Source organism: Wyeomyia smithii, chromosome 2 (assembly GCF_029784165.1).
Source record: "Wyeomyia smithii strain HCP4-BCI-WySm-NY-G18 chromosome 2, ASM2978416v1, whole genome shotgun sequence".
NCBI lineage: Eukaryota > Metazoa > Arthropoda > Insecta > Diptera > Culicidae > Wyeomyia > Wyeomyia smithii.
The window spans coordinates 85795232-85809560 of record NC_073695.1 but is presented as its reverse complement, the minus strand read 5'-3'; the positions used below and the strand labels follow the sequence as shown (position 1 = coordinate 85809560).

Sequence of the window (14329 nt, the reverse complement as noted above, 5' to 3'; positions counted from 1 at the left end):
TTTTGCAACGTAGCATAGCAACTTCAAAAAACACCTTTGTTTATTTGGATCCGCGCATGCGCGCGGCGAAATTTAAATAGCAAAACGCCCATTGTTTGTTGAAGTTGCCAGGCTACGTTACGACGTTGTTATATTTTCAACTCCGTTACTACGATTGAAAATTCTCTGACCTACAGAAAACGTCAAAATGAGCTGCGTGCACGTAGGCCGCGAATGTTCTTTTAGAAATGAACTTTGTGAATTTCAGCCTTATGATTTTTCAGCTTTTCGTGATTAAGCCTTTCGTGATTTCAGCCTTTCGTGTTTCAGCCTTTTGAGTTTCAGCCTTTCGTAGTAGACCCTATAAAACAATATCGAATACATGCAGGCTGTGGGATCTCAGCTGGCCATGTAAACCGTGAAAGGTTATGCTTACGGTTACTAGTCGCCTATTCATTTCGCAACTAACAGACAGCGTTATTGTACGTTACAAAAGTACAAGGTTCACAAATTCATCGACTTCATAACACCATTTCAGTACCAAGGCTCGACGAACTTCCACGCTCTTAGTCACCATGTACTTCGTTTTGGTAGATTGATGATAAAAACAAATCTCGCTGCTTATCTCTTGAAAGGCACGAATACTTCTTATACTATTCTGTGGTCGATAACACTTCTTTGCACGCCTTCTCTGCGTACTAAACCGACCAAGACAACGTTAAACAACAGATTCGAGAACCCACCAACTTGCTTTGGATATCCATCGTCACGAACGGGTCTGCGACCGCTAACTGTGCCCGCTATCCAGATGAATGTTGTGGAATCGTGAAGGGGGAACAAATTAGCTAAATCAGTTCTGTTGGAAAACCGTGCTCAAACATAATCACTTCCGATTTTGAAAAGTTCAGCTAGGCTGCCGTCTTTCCCAGCTTTTTACAAGTGTTCTGAACCTGGTCCAAGTTCAGCAAATCCACAGTTTGTTCATTCTTCTCAATCTCATTCTCATTCTGTCTACAGCGTCTCTCTTAGTCATTTATAGTGTCCGTCGTAATGAATGCACGAGTTTCCACATTCGCCAATGGCACGCCATACCATAATGTTTTTGCCGGATTTTTCGGTGTAAATGGCTTTCACTGAATTGGGGACACCCATTCTTTTCGTTGTGGTATGAAATTGCGGTCCTGACAGTCTTATAGTCTAATTTTATGTAGGACTCGTCATCCAGTATAACACACCAAGATTTCTTGGTCAGAATCAGAAGTTTATCATAAAGCTTCCTAGCACTCGGTTCCACAGATTCAACCTGTTTAGTGCTTCGTTTTGGCTGCTTCTGCTTTCCACGAGCCCGTAGGCCCAGCCTCTCCTTGGCACGCATAAAGTTAGTCGATGAGGTATCTAATTTTTTGGGGGGCGGGGCTTTGGCTAATATCTACGGTCAATACAATTTCTTTAGAATTTATATGGTCAGTTTTCCACGGAGGGGGAGGGGGGGGGGTTAAAAATCTGTCCACGTGGTATGTGGATGGCCCCTTAATAATTAGTGTATTGAAAATTTTCGGAACAGTCTATATAACACCAGGACTCATTTAGACGTTAGCAACTTGAAAGAATGAGATTTCGGCATGTATAAAGGTTAAACTGAAAATACTAAATTGGATAGTTTTTTTTTCTTTCTCTGAAAACTAATTTTTCAATAATTTTGATAATCTTATTCGATGTAAAAAACAACAACAGACCATGGAGACTAACAATATCCCGGAAAGTTGAATACCATAAAATGTGAGTATACGTTTTGGGTAGCACAGACAAAGTAAAAACAAACTAAGCATGGGACTTGGGCACATTTTAGTTGGGACCAAGAAAGCAAAAACCATGTTTGTTATTAGCCTGAAAGTGTGGGCAACCAGTTGAAGATAGATGGAATATATTTATAGCCATGGATGTTGATAAACACCCAGTTTGTAGTCAGAAAAGTATTTCAACACTGAAATACATGAAGAACATGTGGGTTATAATGTCTTTCCCAAGAAATAGTTTATCAATTAGCTACATAAAATACGATATATTTTTTTCAAAGCCTTATACGTTTTGTATAACGCTTCATCTAATTTCTCATATAAATCTAATTGCTTTTGAGCTACTGGCACTGCTACTTCGCCAAACTTTGGCTTTCATCTTGGATGAAATGAAAATTAAAAAAAAAAAACAAATACAAAAAATATTACCTAATAATCCAAAAACAGGCATGCAATGGATTTTCATGCAACAAAAAAGTAATGGCAAAACGTTTCGCTGGATAAGCATCGAGATGTGTCCACTCGTCCACGTCCACTCCTACTTCTTCAAATACGCGGTAATCTCTTCCAGGTCGCGCTTCAACCAGGCCACGTTCAGTCGAATGGTTTCAATGGATTGAGACACTGTCCGTTCCGTACCGGGAAAATCGTGCTCCTTGAAAAAGTTTTCCACTTCCAAGGCGCGTTCTTCAGTCGAAAAGTTTTCGGTCAAGTATTTGATCAGTCGAGACAGTAGAAAACCTCCTTCATAACGATCTAGCAAAATTTTCCAGTTGTCCTTGAAATAGTTCCACGTCATATCGCGTCCTTTAGGGTTCATCGCTACCGAAGCAATTACGAAAACGGAATCTTGCGCTCGTACCTCGTCGGACATGGCGAAGTCAATTACTTTGCGAAGAATCTCTGGCTGCCGAATGGATCCCAAGGCCCGGGATATACGGTCTTTTTCCTCGTGAAGGTCTGTCGCGCGGTACAAGCGCAACATTTCGTTGAATTTGTCCATATCAGCGTTCTGCAGAACGGCCTTATAGCAAGCACTTCTCAAATCAGCTGGTAAAACACTCTTACCACTAGCATGTGCTTCAAATCTAAAAATGCAACCAACATGTATAAATATTTACTTTCATTTCACCCACATTTACTCCATATACCTTGCTTGAGCTTCAGCCAATGTTTTGGGACATTGGAACGAAACCAGTCGACTAAAAACAAGGGGGCGCAACAGGGTGTCCAAATGATTTTCGTCGGGTTTCTCCGCCCAACCCAACTTGTCTGCCACTGGCAGATAAAGACGAATACCGTACTCTTTAAATTGTTCTTCGACAGAATGGTTCTCCAGCAGCAGCTGTAGTTTTGACAGGAAATTAGTAATTGAGGACCAGACCGTGTAGTCGTGCTCGTTTCGACAAGCATCCATAACTTTCAGGGCCTAAATGCATATAAAGAAAGCTTTATTCAGGATGAATTATAAACAGATTATGTAGCTAATACTCACAACCGCGGTAGAACTTCTTCCAGCTTGCACCAGCGCGAACAAGTCATTCAGCAAACCAAGTCGATCTAGAGCATGCATCTTGTTATTGCTGATCTCTGGAAGAAATTGGTCAAGCATTTGTGTTGTGTACTGAGTTCGAAAGTATCCAATCGATGCAGGATTCAATTTGATCCACTGGTTTGGCTGCACATCATCAATTGTCACCTCAACTGTTTCTTTATCCATTATAAATGTATGTGCATGAGCAGCTGTTGGCGTAGATACCATGATTGGAATCATCCACAGACATTTTGTCTCCGCCTGGCACCCATCAGCGCAAAATTTTTCCTGTTGCAACTTGAGAGTACGTTTGTTACCCTTCTGTTCCGATGATACCAATCGCACTACCGGAAAACCCATCTGTTTGATCCATGTCGTCATGATAATTCCAACCGGTTTTTTGCTTGCTTCCTCAAACGCTGACCACAAATCCTCAGTGCATGTGTTTTTGTACTTGTGGCGAGTCAAATAGATGTTCATGCCGCGTTTGAAATCTTCATCACCCAGGTAATGGTAAAGCATTCGAATGACGCTTGCGCCCTTATTGTAACTAATTTCATCAAATATCTCATCAATTTCTGCCGGGTGACCGACAGGAACCTCGATTGGATGAGAATTTTTAAGGCAATCTAACTCTAAGGCATGGGTGTACATGTCTGTTATGAATTGGTTCCAGATGGAATAGCTCGGAAACAGGTGATTGACACAGAGAAATTCGGCGAATGAAGCATAGCCTTCGTTAAGCCACAAATGCGTCCACCATTCCATCGTAACGAGATTGCCAAACCATTGATGAGCAATTTCATGAGCAACGGTTAATGCTATTGATTGTTTCCTAATGAGTGATGTATTTTCCGAGTCTACTAGTACGAAAGTTTCTCGATATGTTACCAGTCCCCAGTTTTCCATAGCACCAGCCGAGAAATCTGATATTGCAACTAGGTCCATTTTCGGCAACGGATAATCGATAGCAAAGTATGAGTTATAATAGTGTAACACTTCGATGGCTACGTCTCGAGCGAACGATCCTTGCTTGTTTTTGCCAATTGGAGTATACACTCGGACCAGTACACCGTCCTTAGTTTTACCCTCAACGAAATCAAACTCTCCGACAACTACGGCTACCAGATATGTGGACATTATAGGAGTTCGATCAAACTTTAGAACTCTCAGCCCATCTGCTTCACTTTCGCTCACAACAGGCATGTTGGATAATGCAACGCGATCCTTCGGCACCAATAGTGTGATGTCAAAGGTTGCCTTAATCGCAGGTTCGTCCCAGCATGGGAAACACCTTCGCGCATCGGTCGCCTCAAACTGTGTTACTCCGGCGAAGCGTTCCTCTCCCGAAGGCGTAAAATACTTGCTCCTGTAAAATCCTTTCATTTTGTCGTTGAGTTCACCAGTAAATTTAACCTCCAGTGTAGCCGGTCCAGCCGGCACCTCGGTAGGAAAGACAAAGCATGCTGTCTCTTGATCGGCACAGAACCTGGTCTCGCTCGATGTCAGTACAGTTTTTTCCGTACCGTACCGAATGGAGGCCTCCAAAATTTGCAGATCCAGTGAATTCAGGGTGATGCAATTCGCTGGCGATTTTATCTGCAACAGAAAAAAAATCAATCAGATATTGAACAGTGTCATCCTGAATTTATGAGTCTAATCTAACTAAACCGCACAGTGAGACTATTTTCATTTCTTCACTAATTAAAACAACTTTGCATTTTAACATGTGAAGAAAGTAGCACGAACCTTTATATACCCAGATATCAATTGTATTTAAAATTAATTGATTTAACTAATTTAATTAATAAGTAATCATTTTCTATTGGATATTTTATTGGGTATCTATGTCTTCTCGCAAATTTTGTGATTCCAATGTTTTTATAGGCTCTACACAGCAATACGAAAGCACAAAATCATGAACGTGTTACTCCAAATACTGGTTTTATTGACATACTATCTTCAGAAGACGCTTAATACATACTTACTTACTTTCCTGGTGAAACATCTCTCAGAATTTCACTTGCATCACAATGCTACGCCAACGCACTCGGTCCAAGGCAGCTTGTCTCCAGTTTCTTGAGCGTCCTACATTTTCGAGATCTTGCTTCACTTGTTCCAACCAAGTAGCTTGTTGCGCGCCTCTACGTCTTGTACCGGCCGGATTCGAGACGAACACCATTTTTGCGGTATTGTTGTCCGACATTCTTACAACATATCCCGCCCATTATATCCTTCCAGCTTTAGCGACTTTCTAGATATTGGACTCGCCGTAGAGTTGCGCCAGCTCGTGGTTCATTCTTCGCCTCTATACGACATCCTCACATACTCCGCCAAAGATGGTCCTAAGCACAAGTCGTTCAAAAACGGCTAGAGCATTGTTCGTGTTTCGTGTTCGTAGATGAGGACTACCGGTCTTATGAGCGTCTTGTAAATAGTGCACTTGGTATGGGGGCAAAGATTGCCAGACCTCAACATCTTGTGGAATCCGTTGTAGGGACAACTTCCAGCTACAATATGTCTGCGGATTTCACTGTTGCAGTTGTTACCAATGATCCGAAGTACACAAATTCGTCAACCAACTCCAACTCACCTCTTTTGATTACTAAGCTACCTGCCTATGCAAGCCTTATCGTGCCCGGTTCCCCTGCTAGCAGATACTTGGTCTTCGACATATTCAACTTCAATCCAACCTTTTCTGCTTCATATTTCAGCTTGGTGTACTGTTCAAAAACCGCCTGTAACGTTCGTCCGACAAGGTCCACGTCGTCAGCGAAGCAGATGAACTGGCTGGATTTATTGTAAATCGTGCCCCGCATGCAACGTTGCCAGTATGCCAGATAAATCTGGATTTTGCCAGATTTCTGTTTGCGCGCCAGACAAACAGATAAACCTCAGAATATGCCAAATATTTGAAAATGAGACAGATTTTGCCAGATTTCATCCGCGTCGTCTCGCAAAAAGGTCATCATTGCGTGATGGGCCGCGGTCGGCCTTCACCTACCTACACCCGGCGAGCGAAAAAAGGTCTTCACTTTAAATTTTGTCGGGAATTTGCTTCGAAAATGAGTGCCAGATTTTTGCCAGACTTTTTATTTTCGTTTTGCCAGATTATATTCAAAACATTGTGGCAACGCTGCCCGCATGTTAAAGGCCGCTCGTTTCAACACCTAAAACCCAGCTTAATGTTGAACACGAGGGAGGAGGGGCCGTCGCCTTGTCGGAGCCCCTTGCGTGTTTCAAGCGGGCTTCATACAGCACTGTACACCATCCATCGGGACCCTAATCAGTCTTGTTAGTTTCACAGGGAACCCATTTTCAGGGTGGCCACTCATTTTACATTTTCGAATTCCGGCATTTTTCCCGACTTTTTCCCGCATGATTGCAAGAAATTCCCGATTGTCAAAAACGGTAACTAGGTTATGTTCTATCGACGGTTGAACGTCAATTTTTGAACCTTAAATTGGAAGTAATAGCGTATATCCCTCCTACCGAATTTGCTCGGGACATTCTACACAAACAGTTGATTAGTTACATAAAATGCAACTTTTGCCTTTCCATGGTAGACAGGTTAAATATAATTTTTGCGATTTTCTCAAATTTGCAAACCTTCCATTAAGCAGTCAATAATCGTGTTAGCTATTTTGTGCATTCATTATGTTTGTCTATCTGTCTTCTTAAAATATGATATAAGCACCGTTTTTATTCAACACATAACAACCTATTAGGGGAACAACAACAAACAAAACAGCACTTTGCGTACAAATTTTTTCCGTTGTTCAAATCATCGGAAAAAGTCATGGGAAGTTAAGGGTGAACATAAAACTACTTAACCTAAAAGTAAAAAATATTTTGATTGAAATGATTATTTAGGGAACAAAACTTGTGACATGGATTTGTGTTTTTTTTTTCGAATTAAAAATAATGTTATTTTACGTTCAGGAAAAATACTGCGATTTAACTGTATTTCGTTTATCACGCGTTACATAGATTCAAAACTTTTCAGAAGTGAACTCACAACTTTTTTAGCATTTTGATTTGCTAGTCCATCAAAGTTGCATCTCTCTGGTCATCAGCCAACATCTTCAACTTGTTTGCATCCAGCGCTCAAAATGGGCAAGCTGATAAAAAAAATGATATTGGGGACTAACATTTCAAAATAAGTGATTTCGAAACTTAAAAAAATAACCTGGAAATTAAACAAATCGTTCTGGTTTCGAAAAAAAATCTTCAGAAATTGTTAAATGTTCTTCCGTGTTCAAATAATCAACGTTGTAACATTTGGTAACTTAGAATTCAAAAAATAAGCTTACAGTTTTGCCGAAAACATCACAACGATCAAGCTAATTATTTTGGCTTTTAGAATACTTTAAGTATTTTTGTTTATTGGCCACAGATTTAGCAGCCAACTGTTTTAGCCAACATTTCGGATTGTATTTACATCAAAAATAGTTTTTTCACAATCAAATTGTATAATTTACAGAAAAAAAATACGAATTTGAAATATGTACAAAAATTAGTTTTTCAAAAAATTCCAAAATAATGTTTGCTCTATTTTGTGGCAAGTTTGTAATGTTTTTTTCAATTGACTGCTCCGCATAGCAAGTTCGTCCCAAACCCAAATTTTCACCAGCATTGAGTTTCTAAGCGGAAATGGTAGCTAGTTTCGCTAGAGTTCGCCAAATATTTCTTCAAAAAGACTAGCTGATATATTTTTTTCCGTGTTGGGTATTTTCGTCACTGCGACCAATTTTTTGATATTTTGTGACAACAAGCTAATATATAAATCTATTTGAAAAACTGGAGATTCAGAACTGTGTGCCACTTATTTTATCCTCAATTTGTTTATTGTATTTGTAATGTTAGTAAGATTGTACAGTGAAACTTATATTGCATTGCTCTTAGAAAATGAAACAGTTTCTATTGTACATATGAGAATTTATGATTGATTCTCTCACTAAAAACGTTTTCTCGATAAACTGGCAACTTCCAATCCCAGACTCCGGACCGGTTTCCGACCCCGGTTTCAATTCGCTTTATCATCTTGAAAAGTCCCACAGAGTCCATTAAATTTTTATAGATAACACCAGATTTCGACGTTCTTTGCTATTCTAAGACATTTGGTGTCAACATTTATTTCATTTGAAAAGCCGGACTGATAAAAGTAGTCAGCTGGTCAGCGGGTCAAAAAAAGTAAGTTTAGTGACTTTTTGGTTAAAAAATTGACTGCTGAAGAAAAATGTGACTTTCAAGGGACTAACTTGCAGTCCTGCACTTCCAACTTCTCCATCATTTGTAATTGCATCATACACAATACTTTAAAAAAATCTTGGTAACAAAATCCCGATTGAATAAAAAAAATCCCGACTTTTTCCCGATGTAATTCAATTCCCGATTTTTTCCCGCATTTCCCGTTTTCCCGATTGAGTGGCCACCCTGCTTAAACCCAACAGGCATTCTCAAGTTCTACAAAAACGGACAACGCGAACAAAACACAACTCTTAACAGTTCATACAGAATTATGTAACATGAAACCGTTTCCAGGTGTAATAAAGTGTGTTTAGAAATATAGCACGTGCCAGTGCAGTCGCGGAAAGGACGGTGTACAATAACAGCTGCTAAGCGAAAACGCTATGCGATCTTTCACGTCAGTCCAGTACCGTTCCGATATGTGTGCAAATTTTGCACGACTTTGGCATGCGCGCAAACAAACCGGTACTGTATGGAGGGTTGACCGATACGTGAGGTGAAGTTGTAGAGCAAGCGTACAGTTATACTGTGGTTGTACAATTTATTTTATACAGAACTTTCACCTGCGCTGCTGCAGAGTTGGAACAAAATAAATAAAAAAAAATTAAAAGGGTTCAGCGCAAAATCTGTTGAACGTATGTTTTGTAGTTTCGTTTTATACGATCAAAACGTCCAATCGATACTAATATCACGATTCAAACCAAGAAATGCAAATCCATTTCAAAGCAAAATAATATTAGTATTAGCTCACTAATTGTAATTAATTTTTTTCGGTTCCATTAGAAAAAAAAGGTTTATGTAAATTTCAAATGAAACTAGTGATATAACTCTTATCACACGCACAAAATGTTGAAAATGTAATTTATCAACATACTCCCGGCAAAGTTATTATACATTATAATACTTGAAACTCCATACAGAAGTTCTTGATATCTTTGTTTACTTAGACCGCATAATTGGATGTTATGTCAACTATACAATTATTGTTGGGAGTAGTTAAATGGAATATTGGCCAAACAGAATAGAAAGATGATCGCTGCTCGAAAATATCATAGCTTGAACCAGTTGGATGATTTTTTTTTTCAGATGTAAGGTTCGTTTTATAAAAAGAGGCTTATTACATAGAATTGTTTCAAAAAATCAGGTCAGAGTCTGGTTTTGATTTTGAGGGATATTGCTTTTTTTAAAACTTCTATGAAAAAAAAACTATTCCATAACCAAGAACCAAACTTAATTGCCATTTCCCATCTCACTGTAATTTCGCACTGACACTAAAAAATTTCACATAGAATTTAAACCACGTGCAAACCGTAAGGTTAAAGTAATTCTTTCAGCAATGTACAAGCATCATGTCCAAGGATATCTCGCTATAAACAAGCAATTGGCGATTCAACATACCTGGACCCGCACGGACGTATTTCCCTCGAAGGTAAAAGATTTCAAGTTTGGCTTCAGCGTCAAATTGTAGTGCTCCGGTACTACATCAGTGGGCAGCCGCTGGAAAGCAGGTTTGGATGACATCGTGCCGGAATTGAAACAACCACCGAAACTGTTCACACTTATCGCTCCACTAGCACGTTTATCTTGACCGGATTGATGGTCACTCACACTATCAAAATTTGATACTGTGCAAAATTGCTTTATCAAACAAGAACGAGATGAAGCGATGCCTCTCTGATAGTGCTGGGAAGTTGTGTAGGAATTAGGCCAGTAAGGTAACCTAGTTTGCAGTTGCGATGAGGCAGCAATATTCAATCTTCGGTTATGTGACAGTAATTTTATCCTGTTGCAGTGACAGTTTCCAGAAACAAACGGTCCGGGTTGAGTGCGCGCTAACGAATGCTTTCCACGCAGGGACTGCTGCAATTGTAAACGCCACGGGGACAATATTTGCGATAAATGCAATCCAGCACAACTTGTGATGCGGCTATATGTGTTCCAAGTTGTTTTCACTGAATTTATACCAGCTGTAAAAGATACAGTTCGTTATATACGATAAAGCTACAGTTTATCTTATCGTTGAACAGAATTAACAGAATTGTACGTAATAAAAAATGACAACGCACTTGAGTAGATTAAGCACAATATTTAACCCTAGTGGCGGACCAACAATCGACAAACGCTCACTGCGAAAGATATCGTGAAAGACTGTCGAATCGATTTTAGCAGAAGTTGGGACAGGGATAAGGACTTTGCGTGAACGATGGAGCAAAATCAACGAGGGTTGCCTGTCATGCTCTTGCTCTTCTGAAAAAGCAATGTTGCCAGTGTACTACTGAAATTCAAATATGCAATAATTTTCATGCAAGTTTCGTTGCGTGATGTGGCTTTCACACATATTCTCGGTCAATATTTATTAATTTTGGTTTGATATGCAAATCAAATTAGACCGTATTTTCTCTTCTAGTAATAATTACTGACTAACATAAAAGAGCTCTGGTCAGCTATAAATACTCAAAAAAATTTTAACAATTAAACGTTCTATGTAAAAGGTACACAAGCATTGTTTTCTATTGCAAACAGTGAAACTTCACTGTTCAAAGCAAAGCCTTGGTGCTACATTCCGATTCGAAACTTGACCTTCTGTTTATTATACACAGACTTCGCAGCCAACTGTTTGATGTAGAGACTGTGTTATAAAGAGATACGCAAAGAGAAAAGCAGTAAATATGGCCACCCTTTGCTAATATTCTATTCCAAACAATTCTGGCAACCACATTTAATTTCGCATGACTTTTCATACGCACTAGAAAGTGTAATGAAATTCCGAAACTTTGTAAGGATATATAACTGAGTTTCAAAGCTTGTTTATACATTTTTTTAATTTTCAATGCATCACTCATAATACAAGCTTAACAAACACATTTTCCGTTCAAACCATAATTGCAGGTGGTTCACAACAATTATACTGATTACAATACACATTCTGTACGAAAAGTAACACTCCTGAGTTTGTTTACTTTGTACATAGTGATGTCCAAATTTTCCAATTATTCGATTATTGAGTAATCGAATAACTTTAAGCCGCTAAGTAATCGATACGATTAATCGCGCTTGGCTATTCGATTAATTGACCATTTACGATTAATCGACAAAATTTCCAACTTCAAAATCTCTTCAAGCCCTTGAGACTTCGTAGTCGCGAATAATTTAAACCGGAAACAGTAATAACTCCACTGAAATCTCAGTATAAAACTTTACTGAAATCTCGGCATCATTGCTGTCACCTGCGTCGTCGATTGTTTTTAACTTGTGTATAATCCAACGCTGGCATGCTGAAGCTGACAAGAAACTGTGCGGTGCAGTATTTGAATTTAATCAAAACAGCTAGACAGTGGGTAGCAATAGTGACAAAAGTGAAAACTTTGAATCGCATTGGCGGACAGCAGCAAATTGTTTCGTCTTCTGTGCAGTAGCAGAAACTGGCGGTTCAACGCAGTATCCAGTTGGTAACAAGGAACTCCACCATTTCCGTTAAAAAATGAAGTATGTTCGCCAATCGCTTCAACGATTTTGTCGCCCCCACAGCCAGCGAATCAACAGCAGTACCCTGATTCCGGTGCTAGTTTTCGGTAGCGGTATCCAGTGTAAACTTGCCACAGTACCGTGGAGTGGGCTGAAATTGATCAGTGGGGTGAAATTGCTCACCTGAAAATTCATGATAAAAAAAAATCCAAAGATATTGCTCTTACAACACTAGGCAATGTTAACGTGTTCTTAAACGCAACTTTTGCATGATTCACATACCTGTCAAAGTTAACCATTGCATGCCCGGTGTAATTTTTCATATTTTCGAAAAATTCTTCTTACTCAGTCAAAACTCAATCAAATTTGATCAAACAAGTTTCCAAATAATAAAAAAAAGTATTGAATTTACTTAGAGTAATCTTAGTTGAGGGTTCATTACGTTAAATTTGGAGAAATGAGTAAAGTTTGATAAAAGCTCAAAAAATGTAATATCATTAAAGAAATACTGATGAATTCGCAGGAAACCACAAAGATTTTATTTCAAAGCTAGTTTTTGAGCTTTTGCAACAAACTGCATTGAAATCGGTCTAATGACGATCAAATAAGAGCAATTTTAGCAACAAGCAGCTCGTGAACCAGAATAAACAAATTTTAACCTGAAATATCGTTATTTTTGTTTCCAAACTAGCTGTTTATGATATATTTCAGTACAGAAATCATCATTAATCTTGAGCAAATCGAAAAAAAGCACATTGCCAAAATTCGTGTCAGTAATCGACGCAGGTAATCGATTAATTCGGTTATTCAGTGGGAGATAATCGATGACAAAATATTCGATTATTACGCAATCTAATCGATTAATCGATTAACCGAACGATTACTGGACATCACTATTTGTACACTTGGAGCCTCGATTTGACGGTTCACTTGGAGTTTTCGACCTCACTCTTTGCGTATCTGTTCATAACACCGTCTGTAGTTTGATGTACAGGACAATTGCGGGGCTAGCGCTACGATCCTACTGACACTAACAGTCTCTTCCGAGCCGAGACTCGATCCTACGACGACTGGCTTGTTAGGCCAGCATCGTACCTCGAGACCAACTGGAAGGTTCATTTATTGTATTTATTTCACAAACAAAACTACTTAACTATAACTAAAATTTCATTCCATTATTGGTTTCTGTTGTCATATTATGAAAATTGGTCCAGGTACTAATCGTTGATGCCACTAGCTTAATGACTGACTTTGTGTATTTTGTTATTAAGACGTTTGTCATTCGGGTATGTGATCATTCTTTTATTCGAAATTTTTTATAAAAATAACAATGCATTTCAATTTTGAATAATTAGTTTTAAAACTACAATGTTTTACAACCTGTATTACTCATGTTGACTGATAAAATGATGCGCTAGAAATAATAGCAAAAAATAAGAATATTTGGTTTTTGCAATTTACTGGGCACCTTAATTTCTGATAAAAGTATTTGCAATGAATCTCGTGTTATAAAAATAAATATTTAAAAAGGACTTTTTTTGTGCCGACAGACCGATTAGATCCAGTGCCGAATCCAAAAACGTGGCCAATACGCGGTCGTATATTGGATTATATTTAAGACCTTAGTTCATAACTTTCACATTTTTAGATAAAAACAATTGTTCAATGTAATATCAAGTTTAAATTTAAGAGGGCGAGGTTTGCCAATGCAATGCAGCTTATTATTTAGTATTGATAATCATAGGGCCGTGCAACAGAAGCTTCGACGAGCAACTCGTCCTCATTTGAAATGCACGGCCAAATCGAGTAGGTTTAAATAGGAAATTGAACATTATTTTGTTTTTAAGAATGAATATTTCCAGCAATAGCTTATAAGGAAATCAGACGACGCTTGCTCAAAGCCAAACGTTTGAGTCGAATATCGTTCGACACGTTAACAAGTTCGCGAGCTTGGCATAGAAAAGCTCGTATCTAATTTTGAGAATTCTGAAAACGATGCAATTATTTCATATATGCAGTGTAGAATCGCAGTTTGCCATGCTTAAGCATATAGGGCTTTAGTCCAACACGTTTTGTTTACCATTAAAAACAAAACATTACACCGACACAAAGTCACTAACTATAAATATTCAGTAGCAATAAACTTACCGTTTGTTTGAGTATATATTTGGAAATGGAACTTGTGAAACAAAGGTCCGCTTACTTTAAACATTTTCAGATTATTTGCTTTAATATAGTCCACATTTTACAAGCAAAACAAGCAGAACGACCGACGATATTTTGCTTCGTTTCGTTCGCTTCCTCT

The 14329-nt window shown here is 38.6% G+C and overlaps 1 protein-coding gene across 1 annotated transcript; it reads right to left on the bottom strand.

Annotated features, from left to right (window-relative positions):
• Window positions 1-2021: 2021 nt before the first annotated feature.
• On the bottom strand, window positions 2022-14329 carry LOC129722594 (puromycin-sensitive aminopeptidase). Its single transcript, XM_055676181.1, has 5 exons — window positions 14173-14329; window positions 9958-10526; window positions 3271-4908; window positions 2927-3204; window positions 2022-2863 (listed from the first exon to the last, which is right to left on the bottom strand). Exons 1-5 carry the CDS (start codon window positions 14234-14236, stop codon window positions 2314-2316), a joined length of 3099 nt encoding a protein of 1032 aa, XP_055532156.1. The 5' UTR covers window positions 14237-14329; the 3' UTR covers window positions 2022-2313.

Bases quoted from the DNA above. Each gene is read 5' to 3' on its own strand.
- LOC129722594 (XM_055676181.1), bottom strand. From the start codon at position 14,236: ATGTTTAAAGTAAGCGGACCTTTGTTTCACAAGTTCCATTTCCAAATA. The intron at 3,205-3,270 runs GTGAGTATTAGC...ATATGCATTTAG, and splicing joins GAAGAAGTTCTACCGCGGTT to GCCCTGAAAGTTATGGATGC. The intron at 2,864-2,926 runs GTATATGGAGTA...TTGCATTTTTAG, and splicing joins TTGGCTGAAGCTCAAGCAAG to ATTTGAAGCACATGCTAGTG.